The following is a 14931-nucleotide window of genomic DNA, read 5'->3' as shown; positions in this document are numbered from 1 at the left end:
ATGCGCCACTGCGCCTGGCTAATTTTTGTATTTTTAGTAGAGATGGGGTTTCACCATATTGGCCAGCCTGGCCTCGAACTCCTGACCTCAGGTGATCCGCCCGTCTCAGCCTTCCAAAGTGCTGGGATTACAGGCGTGAGCCACCACGCCCGGCAGTCAGCTCTATTTTGTTTGAAGGGGGATGGAAATGCTCTTCCTGCTTTTGGCACCATTACTTTATCTTAGAACAGAGCAAACCCCTTTCCTCAACATCCCCTAGCTCTGAGGGCCACACGTGATGCTTCTTTTCTCCCCTCTTTTGCCCCTCTTCTCTCTATATTTATGAGGTATATGAGAGATATTCAGTCTCAAGGCTCCTAGGAGCTCATTCCAGGAATTTTAATCAGTTTTTTCATCCTCTTCCTGAACCCCCTGACATTGCAGGAATAGCAGAAGTAATTAACACTTGATTTTAGCTTTCAGGAAAAAGAACTCATGTTTTTAGCAGAACATCAAATCAGAATGATCCAGAAAGATAGTTAAGTTTTATTATTCTTAGTAAAAGCAATGCACAGGTAGTGAATCAGTTTATTACAGCAAACACTATGAAATGTGACAAAGTGATATATTACTGTTAGATAACCTTTGAGCTGCTTATCATGTCCACCAAGCAGCAAGTTCCTGACACTGCAATTGGTGAAGCCCAGCAATGCCAGGACTCTGCAACTGGATCTATGGTTGTAAAAGAACAATATGCACCTAATTTGCCACTGACACAGCTCAGTTTGATAAATTTCCATAGCAATTCCCCTTGGAATCTTTTTGGTTGAGATGTTATTCTTATTCTAAAGAAGAAAAACTTGTCCTCATTTGTTTACATCTTCCTTTTTAGTTTTCCCCCATTCTTTTGTGATGCCTGTTGAATCATTTTTCCTTGTTGCTGGGAAGGGGGAAGCGAGATTCCTTGTAATGATCATCACATACGTCTAGCTCTTTGTCATTTTTCTTCTGACTCCATAAATACTTTTTTTATTAACTGAAGAAACTGGAAAATAGGCCCTGGCAATTATTATTTCTAAGACTACTATTGCATTGCCACCTACTTCAGAATGCTCCCTTTACTAAAATGTTTGTAATACAGGTTTCATACTTGACATATACAAATATCAGGGTAAAATTTGGCTGTCCACAATCTATTTATTGTTGTGGAAAATTATTATTCACTCCAAGCCCAATGAGGAGTGATTTTGGGGGAATTTACATGAGATAGCCATTTTAAATGATGATTTATAAATAGACATTTGCTACTTACAGCTTCATCTTTAGAAGAAACATTCCTCTCTCTTATAAAGCATTAAAATGGGGAGAGGGAGGATGAGTATATATGTCGTTTTTCCCTTTCATTGAGTTCATTTTAGGACAAGGACTGTATCTCTTCCATACACATAGTAGACACTCAAAATATAGCTGTTAGTGAATGTTGGATACTATGAATGGAAGTGATGTGATTGATGGTTATAGAATGTTGATTTCCTTTGCTTTCTGGAGGACGTGGAAAGTGAACAATACACCTGTCTATAGGAAGAGGAACCAAAGTGTTCTAATCCTCTGGTGGGTAATTTCACCTGGGAGGATCCTCTCATCACATTAAAATCTATGTCCACCCCAACCCATGCTGATTGCTGATTGCTGATGCTTGCCATGACCAGTGCGGTGTCTTCACCCCAAGGATGGAAAAATATAGCAGCCTATCTTTCCCTAGGTCTCTAGGACCACAACTCCTGACTTTCAACCCAGCATTGGGCCAGAAGTTTTATTAATAAATGTTTAAAATGTGGCATCTGCAATTCAGTGATTGCCTATTGTGTTTAATTGTGATATTTGATGGTGGCATATGCAATGGTAAAATACTTTCAAATGATGACATTGGGATCTACAGAATTGGAATGCTACTTTACCTTTGTTTTAAATGAACAACTATTTGAAATTATTTAATAAACCATCAGCAAAGCCTAAAATACAAGAGATACAAGAAATTTCTTGTGTGTAAAATTCCCTTCCTTCCTTCCTTCCTTCCTTCTTTCTATCTTGTGGTAAAGCCCGTTCAAGGTCTACCTAGGGCTACTGCCTGAGTAACTTTACCTACAACATTAGTCCATACATACATACATCTAATTGTTCAATGTACCATCTATCATCTGTCCATCTATCCATCCATCCATCCATCCATTCAGCCAGACAGCCAGACAGCCATTAATATATCATCTAGCCAACCAGCAATTGAACTACATTCATTGATTATTTTATCCATCTGTCCATCCACCTTTCATCATTTGTTCAGCCACTCACCCATCTTCTGTCCATCCATATATTTATTATCCAGCCAGTCAGCCATTAATCTACATTCATTGATTCATCTACCCATAGAGTTGAATGCCTACTCTGTGCTGAGTCCAGGTCAGCTGTTTTGCAAAACATTTTTAAATTTGGATTTTTCTGATTAGGCTCCTCATTATGAGATTCAGGTCGAAACAAATTGGAGGGGGCGGGGCTGGAACACGGGAAAAACATATATGTGATCTACTCAGTGTATCACATCAGGACAGACTTGTCAGTTTCTTTCATTGTTGGAAATTTTCACTAGATTTCTCTTTTAGCAAAATACAAGTGTCCTTTTATAATTGATATTTTGCTTATGGGGGTGATATCTTGAAACCATGTGACTATCCTGTTCTCCAACCGTCTCTCACATAATGGTTTAGTATCCATTGATAATCCTCATCAGAATCAATTATTATTATATGGTGATTTTTGTTCCTATTACTCTTTCTATATTCGTTGGCATTCTTCTATAAAAAAAGAGCTTTCTCTTTTCTCCACTTTCTTCCACCATATTCTTTTTTTAAAAATATATACAATTTTTATTTGTCAATTATACCTCAATAAAACTGATAGGGGAAAATGATACAGAGGACAGGAATGGAGTCAGGAAAATCATGTGGGTGGGAAAGATGATTTAAAAAAAAATTTTTTTTGTTATACTTTAAGTTCTAGGGTACATGTGCACCATATCCTTTAAAGCACATTCTCATGCAGGACTAATAGGAATTCCATCTCGGTCATCATTGGGGCACTTTCACCATCTCCTCACCTGTCAGAGACTCACCAAGGTTCTAAGGGACCCTCATAGTGGTGGGACTCTACCCTGGTCACCACTGCAGTGCCCAAAATCTCAGCCAGATGATCTCTTCGTTTCTGCTATTTGGCATTTCCACAAATTTGTGGGACAAGAGAATCCTTTGCAAGTCGAGGAGCCTTATGCCTAACATCATGCCTCCATGGTGTCACCATGGAGTGGTGCTCCAACATCCAACCTGTGATAAGCCTTAGGGAAACCCATCCTTCTTCTGGTTGCCTAGAGGCATCCACCTCTCTTTTTTCTTTTACTGCATGATATCAAGCATAATTGTCTCATTGTTTTAGTCTTTCACAAAAGACCGGAAAAACCTTTGAATTTGAGTCTACAGTTTTCCACACTCCAAAGAAATATTACAGATCTGCATATTACTTGGGTTGGGGTCAGCAAGGTCTACAAAGGGTGAAACTACTAGAAACTCAAGAATTTATCCTGTCATATGGAATTTTTGGAGTGACCTGGAATTATAACTACAAGTTGTAAAGTAATTAGGGAAAGTGTGTTCTGAGTTCCAAAATCGTGACTTGCAAATTAACACAATTATTTTGTAATGAGTAGAGCCAAGCAGCAATATTTGAAGTTTATAGCACTTACTTTCTACAAAGTAATGTTAATTTTCTTTCTGATAGCTCATTTCTATTTGATTTTCACTCAACATTTTCAGACCATTAATTTGTCAAATCCCATGAGAGGGATTTATTACTTTTAGCAATTCAATTGTTATTAAGTTCTCCTAGAGATGGATTTTAAACTTGCAAATTTACTATGCATTTTCTTCACATTACTTCATGCAATTTGTGTGTGTGAATGTCTATGTGTATATATGTGCATATACACTTATATTCATTCATATACATATTCATCTATATTGATTTTAGTATTCTAAATAAGACCACTTGTTTTGATCACTATGTATATGTCATCTATACAGACTTCTCATCTTGATAGTATCTTTTCACCTCACCAACTCTTCATGGTCTTTGAAATTTGTTTGAAAATTACACAATATCATTAAATTATTTCATTGTTCTAAGGTGCCTATTCCCCTTCCTGTTCTCCATGTTCGTACAGAAGACCATGTGCAACCATGGTTATGGTCCTTCTAGATGCCAATCACTCTTTTTTATGTGCTTTTAGAAAGAACAAAGAACCATCTGAAGTGGATGACGCTGAAGATAAGTGTGAAAACATGATCACAATTGAAAATGGCATCCCCTCTGATCCCCTGGACATGAAGGGAGGGCATATTAATGATGCCTTCATGACAGAGGATGAGAGGCTCACCCCTCTCTGAAGGGCTGTTGTTCTGCTTCCTCAAGAAATTAAACATTTGTTTCTGTGTGACTGCTGAGCATCCTGAAATACCAAGAGCAGATCATATATTTTGTTTCACCATTCTTTTTTTGTAATAAATTTTGAATGTGCTTGAAAGTGAAAAGCAATCAATTATACCCACCAACACCACTGAAATCATAAGCTATTCACGACTCAAAATATTCTAAAATATTTTTCTGACAATATAGTGTATAAATGTGGTCATGTGGTATTTGTAGTTATTGATTTAAGCATTTTTAGAAATAAGATCCGGCCTATATATATATTTTCACACTTCAAAGACCTAAGGAAAAATAAATTTTCCAGTGGAGAATACATATAATGTGGTGTAGAAATCATTGAAAATGGATCCTTTTTGACGATCACTTATATCACTCTGTATATGACTAAGTAAACAAAAGTGAGAAGTAATTATTGTAAATGGATGGATAAAAATGGAAGTGCTGATATACAGGGTAGAATTTTATCCTGTTAGCACACCAACAGTTGATTATATATTTTCTGAATATCAGCCCCTAATAGGACAATTCTATTTGTTGACCATTTCTACAATTTGTAAAAGTCCAATCTGTGCTAACTTAATAAAGTAATAATCATCTCTTTTCGATTGTGTGACTGATTGTGGTCTGAAATTTATTTTCACACTGTGGAACATAGTCTTGTTTTTATTAGTTATCTTTAATCTGCTCTACAACCATAGAAATGAATTATTTTTGTTGTGTGTATCCTTGTTTGAAGACACCTTGTAGTTTTTAGGTTGATTCTATTTCCAGATAGGCCATGAATAATTCTAAATTCTAAGAACAATGATTATACATTTATTAATGAAAATAAAATTTGCTACTCAATTTCCCACTGCTATCACCCATAGTTAAAGTTACAGCAGTAGTCTCTAACTCACTTCCCTGCCTCCAGTGTACCTCCTTGCATACAAACTCTAAGATAGGTAGCTGCATACAGCAGGTTTATTGGGGCATGCACTCAGGAGATACACCTTTAAGGAGTGAGGAAGGCAAAGTGTGGCGGACAGATGTTAAGGTGGCCCGCATCATTCCCATCTCTTGGTGTTCACGCCTTCATATAATCCCCTCCCCTTCAGTGAGTATGGTACCTGTGGCTTGCTTCTAATGAATAGAATACAATAAAGGTGATGAGATGTCACACTTCTGCTATTACTTTATATTACATCTGAGTCTGTCTTGCTAGTAGATTTGTTTTTGAGATCTTCTTGCTGTCTTGATTCAGTAAGTGGCCATGTTGGGAAAGCCCATGTGAAAGAAACTGGTCAGCTTCTAGGACAGAGGTGTCCAATCTTTTGGCTTCCCTGGGCCAAATTTGAAGAAGAAGAATTGTCTTGGGTCACACAAAATACACTAACACTAACAATACCTGATAAGCTAAACAAAATTCACCAAAAATGTTTATGAATCTGTGTTGGGCCACATTCAAAGCTGCCCTGGGCTGCAAGCGGCCCGCAGGCCACAGGTTAGACAAGCTTGCTCTAGGAATTGCTGGTGACCTCTAGGCACCAAGGACAACCTCCAACCAACAGGCATCAAGAAGCTGGGATCCTCAGTCTTACAACAAGGAAATGAATTCTGACAACAACTGGAGGAAGCTTGGAAGCAGATTTTTCCCCATTCAAATCTCCAGATGAGAATGCAGTCTGACCTACACTTTGCAGCCTGAGCAGAAGAACCAGTTAGGCTGTGCCCAGACTCTTGACCATGGACACTGTGAGATGATAAATGTGTATTTTTTTAAGCTGTTAAGTTTGTGGCAGCAACAGGTAACAAATAGAGTAGGATTAGGCAGAGGGAGAAACAACCAGAAACATGGTTACAACAGAAGCCTCAGCCAATCTTTCAGGAAGCTCAGGAGCTGGGGCTATTCCTGATTGAGTTAAGGGAGCAGGGCCTTTGTATCTCCACATTGGCCAGGCATGCCTGTGGGTGCCTTCTGGGAGAGGGTCTTATCCTTGAAAAAGGCAGTTCACCGTGGCTGGATGCAATTCCCATTGAAGGACTCAGCTGTGAGCCTTCAATAGCCAATATTCTTAGCTGCTAGGGATGGGTGTATTGGCCTAGAAGAGGGAGCCCAGAAGTCCCCCTAGAATATCTACCGGTCCATTGTCTGTGATACAGCCTGAATGAATGCCCGAAATGTAAACCTGGTCCTGTTAGTTCCTAACACAGACACTTTTAAATGGCTTATCATTATCCTTAGGCTAAAGCCGGACCCCTTAACACAGAGCCTGCTAAAGTTTGACACCCCCTCCATCTCCACCTCCCTCCCTATCTTCATCTCTCGCAAGTTCTCTCTCTTTTCCATCCAGTCATACATAGATCTCTCACTTCCAGCTTTTGAACAGGCTGTTTTCTCTACCCTACCTCTCAGCCACTCTTGTACCTTGTTCTTAGGGTCTTTCTCACATAAACATTTTGATTTCAGGAAGTCTTTGCCAGACATCGGGATATTGGCTGCTAGAACACCCAGATAATTATACTCATTTCATTGTACTATAATTATTATTTTTAAATATATTTTCTATAGAGGAAGGGGACCACAAAGGCAAGAGTGTTTTAGGGCCCACAAAAGTCCTAATGCAGTCTTGTCTTCATAACATTTTTGTAACCCGCTTCACTTTGCCCTTGACCTCCAACCAGTTAGAATTAACTATTGCTTTGTAATTTGATTATGTCTACACATTTTTATTTATAATGATTATAACACTTCATTTTTTATACTTGTTTATGTGTTTGTATCTTCACACTAAATATAATACTCTTAGAGGTAGTGTTCAAGTCACTTACCAGAGTGCCTTCTCTCCGTTTCCTTATTTTCTCCCTTCCTTCTTTCTTTCTTTTTTTTATTATTATTATACTTTAAGTTTTAGGGTACATATGCACAACGTGCGGGTTTGTTACATATGTATACATGTGCCATGTTGGTGTGCTGCACCCATTAACTCGTCATTTAGCGTTAGGTATATCTCCTAATACTATCCCTCCCCCCTCCCCCCACCCCACAACAGTCCCCGGTGTGTGATGTTCCCCTTCCTGTGTCCATGCGTTCTCATTGTTCAGTTCCCACCTATGAGTGAGAACATGCAGTGTTTGGTTTTTTATCCTTGCGATGGTTTGCTGAGAATGATGGTTTCCAGCTTCATCCATGTCCCTACAAAGGACATGAATTCATCATTTTTTATGGCTGCATAGTATTCCATGGTGTATATGTGCCACATTTTCTTAATCCAGTCTATCATTGTTGGACCCTTCTTTCTTTCCTTTGTCCTACAATGTTGAGCAAAACCAAACACAATCCATGCCCTCGTGAAGCTGAAAGTCTATGTAGTCAGAGCGCAATAAATGTGTGCTAATAAAGAAGCACATGAAGTGGTAGCTGTTGCAAGCTCATAGTTTATCCCTTCTGGGAGCAAAGCCTGCCCCTCTCTCTGTAAGTGGAAGAGTTTGAATATGTGGGTAGAAGATTTTTGACTTGAACACCATTTTGACTTGGGAACCATATGCTATTTAATATTAGTAGGCTTCCTTATTTTTAGAAAAGGAATGAGATTTGACCTGTTGGTTGACAAGACATGACTTACTAAATAATTATTCTCTATCTTACGCTCTTTTGAGTGGTGTACTTCGGGAGAATAGTTTGACTTTGCATAGAGAAGTCTTTAACTGGTGAAACATCAGCTGAATTCAATCAGTGTGTGCTAGGAAGCATAATCCAAGATATGCGTTCTCAACAGGGTGTAAATTGTTCTTGGCGGGGAGAAAAAATTTGAGATATTACAGTGGTTTGTAGTTGTATTAGTCCATTCTCTCACTGCTGTAAAGAAATACCTGAGACTGGGTAATTTATAAAGAAAAGAGGCTTAATTGGCTCACAGCTGTGCAGGCTGTAAAGGAAGCATAGCCACTTCTGTTTCTGGGGAGGCCTCAGGAAGCTTCCAATCGTGGTGGAAGGGAAAGGGGGAGCCAGGTGTCTCACATGGCAGGAGCAGGAGAAAGAGAAACCAAGGGGGGAGGTGTTGCACACTTTTAAACAACCAGTTCTCATGATAACTCACTCACTCTCATGAGAACAGGACCAAGATGATGGTGCTAAATGATTCATGAGATATCCACCCTGATGTTCCAACCACCTCCCACCAGGCTCCACCTCTAACATTGGAGACTACAATTCAATATGAGATTTGATGAGGACACAGGTCCAGATGATATCAATAGTCCTCCAAATGATCACAGTATGTAAGCAGATAAACAGTATATCTAAGATATTAAAATTTCATGGGATAACTATTAAGAAAAAGGTCTAAAAGGCCACAATAACGAAAAGAAGATTGAGAAACATTGATTCTAGATGTTTCTTATTTTGAAGGCATGAGACAAACCCGTTTTGATAACGAGACCATTTTCTTCACTATTTATTCTGCTGCGGAGGGAATTTATTCCACTGGGGGAAGGTCTGTTCCACTAAATATCCTTATTGGAAAAGTTTTCTATGCTAGCAGAGATGTTCTGTAACCTTGACAATCAATGTAACAGCAAAATAGAGCTTATATCTCCTGCCTACTGCCTTTGACAAACACTCTGGGTAATTAGAGAGCGGTCAATCATCAACCACACCTCTCACTTTTAATTTAATGATCCAGTAATGTGCCATGAGGGAACACATTGTGAGGTGATATGTACTGGAAACAAAATGTTGTAAAGGAAGTGGAAATATAGCTGTCATTCCAGTTTCGAAGTTCCTGGCAAAAACTACTTGATGAAACTGGAAGGACAGAAAATCAATTCACTACAGAAAGAAAATGCACTGGGATGGTGATATCTGGATTTGCTTCACAGAAGAAATGTAAATGCAGATAACTTTTTTTTTTGGTGTAGTTTCATCATCTATGTTTTTCACAAGAACTAACCATTAGAAAATATAATACAAAAGAATTAAGCAAGTTATTGCATATAGAATGATAATGATCAGACTCCAGATATAAGTATCACTACACAGATTATGCACATTTATCATCATTCCTGGATGAGAAATAGGGAATAGGAGAGGACGCAGATTAAAAACCAAAAAGCAAAAAGAAACCCAGAGCCCAAATTCTCAGTCCTTATTTCAATTCATGGGGCCCCTTAGCATAATATTTTGTTTCCCATTTTACATCTTATTTTCCTGTATAAAATTTTCTCAAGTTTAGTTACATAAGTAAATGCACATTTTCTTTCCTTCCTTCTTCTCTTCCTTAAAAATGTGTTGAATGTCCCACCACTTTACTGAAGACACCATGCTAGATTCAGATAATATAGAGAAAGAATGTCTTATAAGGGACCCATTCATTAATTATGATAAAATTAAGTTAATTACTAAGAATATCATTATTTAAAAAAAAATTTGGCTTGAATGAATGAATAATTTTTAGGTGTCATTTACTGAGTCATTCTGCTCTTTGTTTTCATAACATTGTTCTAAAAGGACTTTTATCTTATTCTGGGCACAGAATAAGAGCCAATTTATAATACACGACATTCATCTTTAAAAAATTATTATAACACAGTAGGGGCAGTAGGGGGATGCAAGTAGTTTGTGCAAGTCTTTATAGTGGTACAGGCCAGTAGGGGAGAGTTTGGCCAATAAAAAAATGACAATTGTGTCTCTAGATGTAATTTTTCCATAATTACCCCTTGATGTCACTTATATTTTTTGAAAACTGGTGAATACGTAAATATGCGTGTGAGGTGTTGGATGAAAGAAGACATTTAATCAGATCCAGAGAAGGTACATTTTTCAACTGTCTGATGTCTTGTGACCCAATCTGGCAGTAGGATCCCAGAACAACAGAGCTAGGGCATACCCAAGACCTTTGGAAAGGGTGGAACAAGAACTCTTGGGCACAGCATAGAGCAGAGGTGAGCGCTAGCCACCACAGGCAAGCAAGCCTGGAAGGTGCCATTGTCCAGTGCCTTGCTACAGTGAACAGGCGGCCCTTATTTGCAAAATTTAACAAAAGTTTAATTAAGATTCATGTCTTAATGGTTCTTGGAGTCCCCTGGACTCCATTTGTCATCCTAAGCCATTGGCTCATAGCCTGCCACATTTAATGATTTATGAAGTATTTGGCAATATTCAGTTTGTCTCAAGGTTGCATTTGAAAACTTGTGAGGTAGAACTATGTAAAATTACTGCTATATAATCATTTTGACCCACAAAATGGCAATGCCTCAAGCTATTAGTTTGCTGGTCAATCCTTTGGCATTTAGGAAAGATATTTCCCTATATAAATAGGTTTATGCTGATACAGCCATCAGGCCAAATCACAGTAACATATTATCTCACAATATATCTGAAATATTGCACATCTATACATAAAATATTAGAATACAAACTGTTATAATGTCAGCAGTGAAATGAAAACAAGCAAAAGGAACACAATTTAATAAGAATCAGCTTTTATTGTATTTTGTCAGTGCTTAAGGAAAAGCAGCGTTTTTAATTTTTAATTTTTTTCATTCTCTTCTGCCAAAAATCCAGATTTTTATGGGAAAACAAGAAAGTACATGGAACTAGTAAAGGAAACTTACAGGCATTCTGAAGACTTTTAAAGGACATTGACCCTGGTTAATTAAAGAATAGGTTGGCTTCACCACCATCCACTTGCTCCTCAACTCTTTGCATCCTGACTTCCATTTCCACACCTTGAGAAAACTGTTTCCTCAAAGGTCACTGTTAATTTCTGGTTGTCAAGGTCACAGCTTTTTGGTCCTCACTCTCCTAAATCTGTTTGAAGCATTTTACAGTGTAGGGCACCCTGTCACCCTCTTTGACAGAATCTGCCTTCTTGGCTTCTGGGATATGGCCTCATCCTTTTACTTCTTCTGTCTCTCTCCCGGACCATTTCTAAAGAAGCTAGGGAAAAAGTTGAAAGAGAAAGAAAGAAACAGGTGAAAAATTATGAGTAATATTGTGTGAAGTGTAGTTGAGCTCTCAGTAGTGAAAGAAAGAACAGAATTGCATTTTGTGCGTAATGAAGACAATGGAAAAAATACTTGGGGTTAATGGTTCTGTCTGCTGACCACCAATAGCTTGATTGCTATCCAGAGAAGCTTCGAAGTAAGAGAAAAAGAGTATGTAGGTAGTTATTTGCATATTAAATGACTGGTTGCTTCACATAGTGAGAAAGAGCATGAGGACCAGAGGAAAACATACCCACAATCCCTTATATGCAACTCTAAAATCCAAAAACCTCTAAAAACTATTTGGTGGCAACACTTGACCTGAGCAGACATAATGCTCTTTATGATCTTCATTTATCATGTGTAATGGTCTTTATTTATTGTACTAAATGATACCATCATATTACTGAATGCAGAAATATTCAAGTGTTTGGTGATAGGATGCTATCCCAGATCCCACTGGAGTAGATGAATATACAGCATATATACAGCACTACTTTGCGCTGCCTGAATTCTAATCTAACAGTACTATTTACTAACTGAGTGGCCCCAGGTGAACAAGGTTTCATAAAAGTGGAGAGAAGGCAATCCAGTGAAAGAACTAGTTCCCATTTGATATCAATAGACTATCTTTAGAAAGGAACTAATAGTTGTTCTATATGCCCAAAGAGTTATTGTGAGAGTAGAATGAAATAATATTAAACCATAAAATTAGTAAAGAAAATGTGATCTGTAAGTGAAATTTTTCTTTATTAAAATTGATATTGAAATTATTCAACCTGAGGCCATAAAGAAGTAAGGAAAGGGTTTACTTAAGGGAAATACTTTGCTATATGAATATATAATTGTTCCTATCATGACTAAATATTTAGAAGTAGGATAACCTATCCATCTGGAAAAATGCAACCACACATTGATCTGCTCTGCTAGGGAGCGTAATGTATCTATTTGAATTTTCAACACAAAGAAATTAAATAAGACACTGCAAAACTCGACTAGTATAGTTGCAAAAAACAAACTGCAGAGAGAGAGAGAGAGAGAAAGAGAGAGAAAGAGAGCATGTGCGAGAGAGATTGAAAAGCTAATTACACCAGTATTAACTTCCATCCAATCAGGTAATGATGACCATGTTTTAAAATGATTACTTTTTTTTCTGACCATGACTATCATTGCACCAGTTGACATTTATTGAATCAACTGGCTTCCCAATCAATTCAGTTAAAAAAAGTTTATCTGATGGATGGACAAGCTATTTTGTTAAATTAACTAGTCAATATGGTAAAACTTTGTGGATTGGTCAAATTCTAATGCTACTTAGACTCTCTTATACTGAGGATTGGTGCCTCTGACTTACCTGCCAGGTATGTGGGGGATGACTCACCTGTTCTATTTCTTCATTGCTTGGGGCTCCTGCAAGCAAGAACTCAAAGGTCCTTGAGAGGACAGAGCCATAAGCCAGCGGGGGAACAATTTATTGCTATGATAAGCCTTTTGGCTTTCATTTGGGAAAATTCCCGGTGATATAATGTGCTCTTTTTAGAGCTAAAGAAAATTTAAACCAATGAATGTAAGAACTAAAATTTGCTTGCTCAAAAGTGATAGAGGTTTCCCAATGTTAATGTCTCTGCCATCATTGCAAGAGCAATCGAGGCCCTTATTAAATTCCCATCACATATTATATTTATTTACTAGATTATCATCTGTACAGCTATAAAGGGGGAATACCAAGGTTCATTTTAGTAGTGCAATGATTGCAGAAAGCCTCAGGTTACAGTTTTGAACGCATTGCTTTGACACAGCACATTTCAATAGATCAGCAAACAAAACACAATTTACAAAACCTCCCCAAGGATTATGCTAGAGTCCTTTTGTGGGGAAAGAGGTGGGAAGTTGAGGGTATTGTGGGGGGTTAGAAATCAATGTACTTGGCAGTTTTTTTCATAGTTTCATAGTTCTTTTTATCTTTGTGCTAAGAATTCAAATAGATACCTGATATATCTACGTATTCCCTTCTACCACCTTCCTGCGAGATCTATGTGTCTTTCCAGATGGATAGGTTATCTAACTTCCAAGGTTTAGTCATTGAGGATATGAATACTTATATATAAAGTAAAATATGTTTCCAAAATAAATCTTTTTTTTTTGCTTTAGTTTGTGGACTCGAATAGTTTCTATATTACTTTGTATAAATAACATAAAATTGTGTTCACAGGTCTCATTTTATTCATTAATTCTTACTGTTTTTCATTATTTCATTTAACTCTAACTACAATTAGTAATACTTGCTTTATCCCTTTGGATGGATATCATATCTGTTTGGATCTCCATCCAAAGGGATAAGGCAAGTATTACTAATTGCATTCAACAAAAGAAGAAACAGAGGCTAAGCGAATTTAAATATGTTGCCTGAAATCATACAGCATTTAAAAATGTTCATAGGTTGTGTTATAGGATTCATAGTGATTGATTGTTTGTGTTTCTATTTTAAATTATTATTGTTCTATTTTTACCTTATGCCCATTTAAAAAATACTTTGTCATTGACATGATTTGGATACTTGTCCCGTCCAAATATCATGTTGAAATATGATCCTCAATGTTGGAAGTGGGGCTTAGTAGGAGGTGTTTGGGTCATGGGGTCAGATCCCTCATGAATGGCTTGGTGCCTTCCTGCACGGTAATGAATTCACGCAAGATCTGGTTATTAAAAAGAGCCTGGCACCTCTCCTCCTCCTCTTTCTTGCTTCCTCTCTTGCCATGTGACACTCCCGCTCACCCTTCCCCTTCCACCATTTGGGTCGGGATCCAAAAAGCTTTTACTTCATGAGATCCTGGCCAGAAGCAGATGCCGTTTCCATGCTTGCACAGTCTGCAGAAAAATGAGCCAACAAAACCTCTTTTCTTTATAAATTACCCCACCTCAGGTATTCCTTTATAGACCTACAAAATGGACTAAGGCAGTCATCAATTCCTTTTCCTGGAATAACTTGAAGATATCATCTTCACCATACCATTTGTATACTCAATGGAGAATAAGAACTGGGATTGGAATGTCTGCAAACTCATGACTGAATAATGTGCAGTGTGGTCGCCAGAGTGAGTATTGATCCAAACCAAACACAGAACCATGGGCAGTGGCATAGAGAGAAATCAGAATCTTAGACAATTTGGGTGTATTTCACAACTGGACATTTTAAAATGCAGATTATAGTTGTGCCTTAGCATTTACATAGCACTCTGGTCAATTGTTTGTTGGCTATTCCTGGGCTGTACCTTGATTGAAGCCATTTCTTGTTTATGCTTTTCTTTTCTTTCATTTTTTATTTGAGTCAGAGTTTCGCTCTGGTTGCCCAGGCTAGAGTGCAATGGCGCAATCTCAGCTCACTGCAACCTCCGCTTCTCGGGTTCAAGTGATTCTCCTGCCGCAGCCTCCTGAGTAGCTGGGATTACAGGC

The 14931-nt window shown here is 37.9% G+C and overlaps 1 protein-coding gene across 1 annotated transcript in view; it reads left to right on the top strand.

Moving 5' to 3' along the window:
* CLTRN (collectrin, amino acid transport regulator) overlaps nt 1–5122 on the top strand; it is a 37698-nt gene extending 32576 nt beyond the window's left edge. The window contains exon 6 of the mRNA XM_002831415.4: nt 4313–5122. Coding sequence (XP_002831461.1) covers nt 4313–4469 — 157 coding nt within the window. The 3' untranslated portion in view covers nt 4470–5122. The remainder of the gene's footprint in view (nt 1–4312) is intronic.
* Nucleotides 5123–14931: the final 9809 nt, after the last annotated feature.

This window comes from Pongo abelii, chromosome X (genome assembly GCF_028885655.2).
Source record: "Pongo abelii isolate AG06213 chromosome X, NHGRI_mPonAbe1-v2.0_pri, whole genome shotgun sequence".
NCBI lineage: Eukaryota > Metazoa > Chordata > Mammalia > Primates > Hominidae > Pongo > Pongo abelii.
This window is presented reverse-complemented; position numbering and strand designations above follow the sequence as displayed.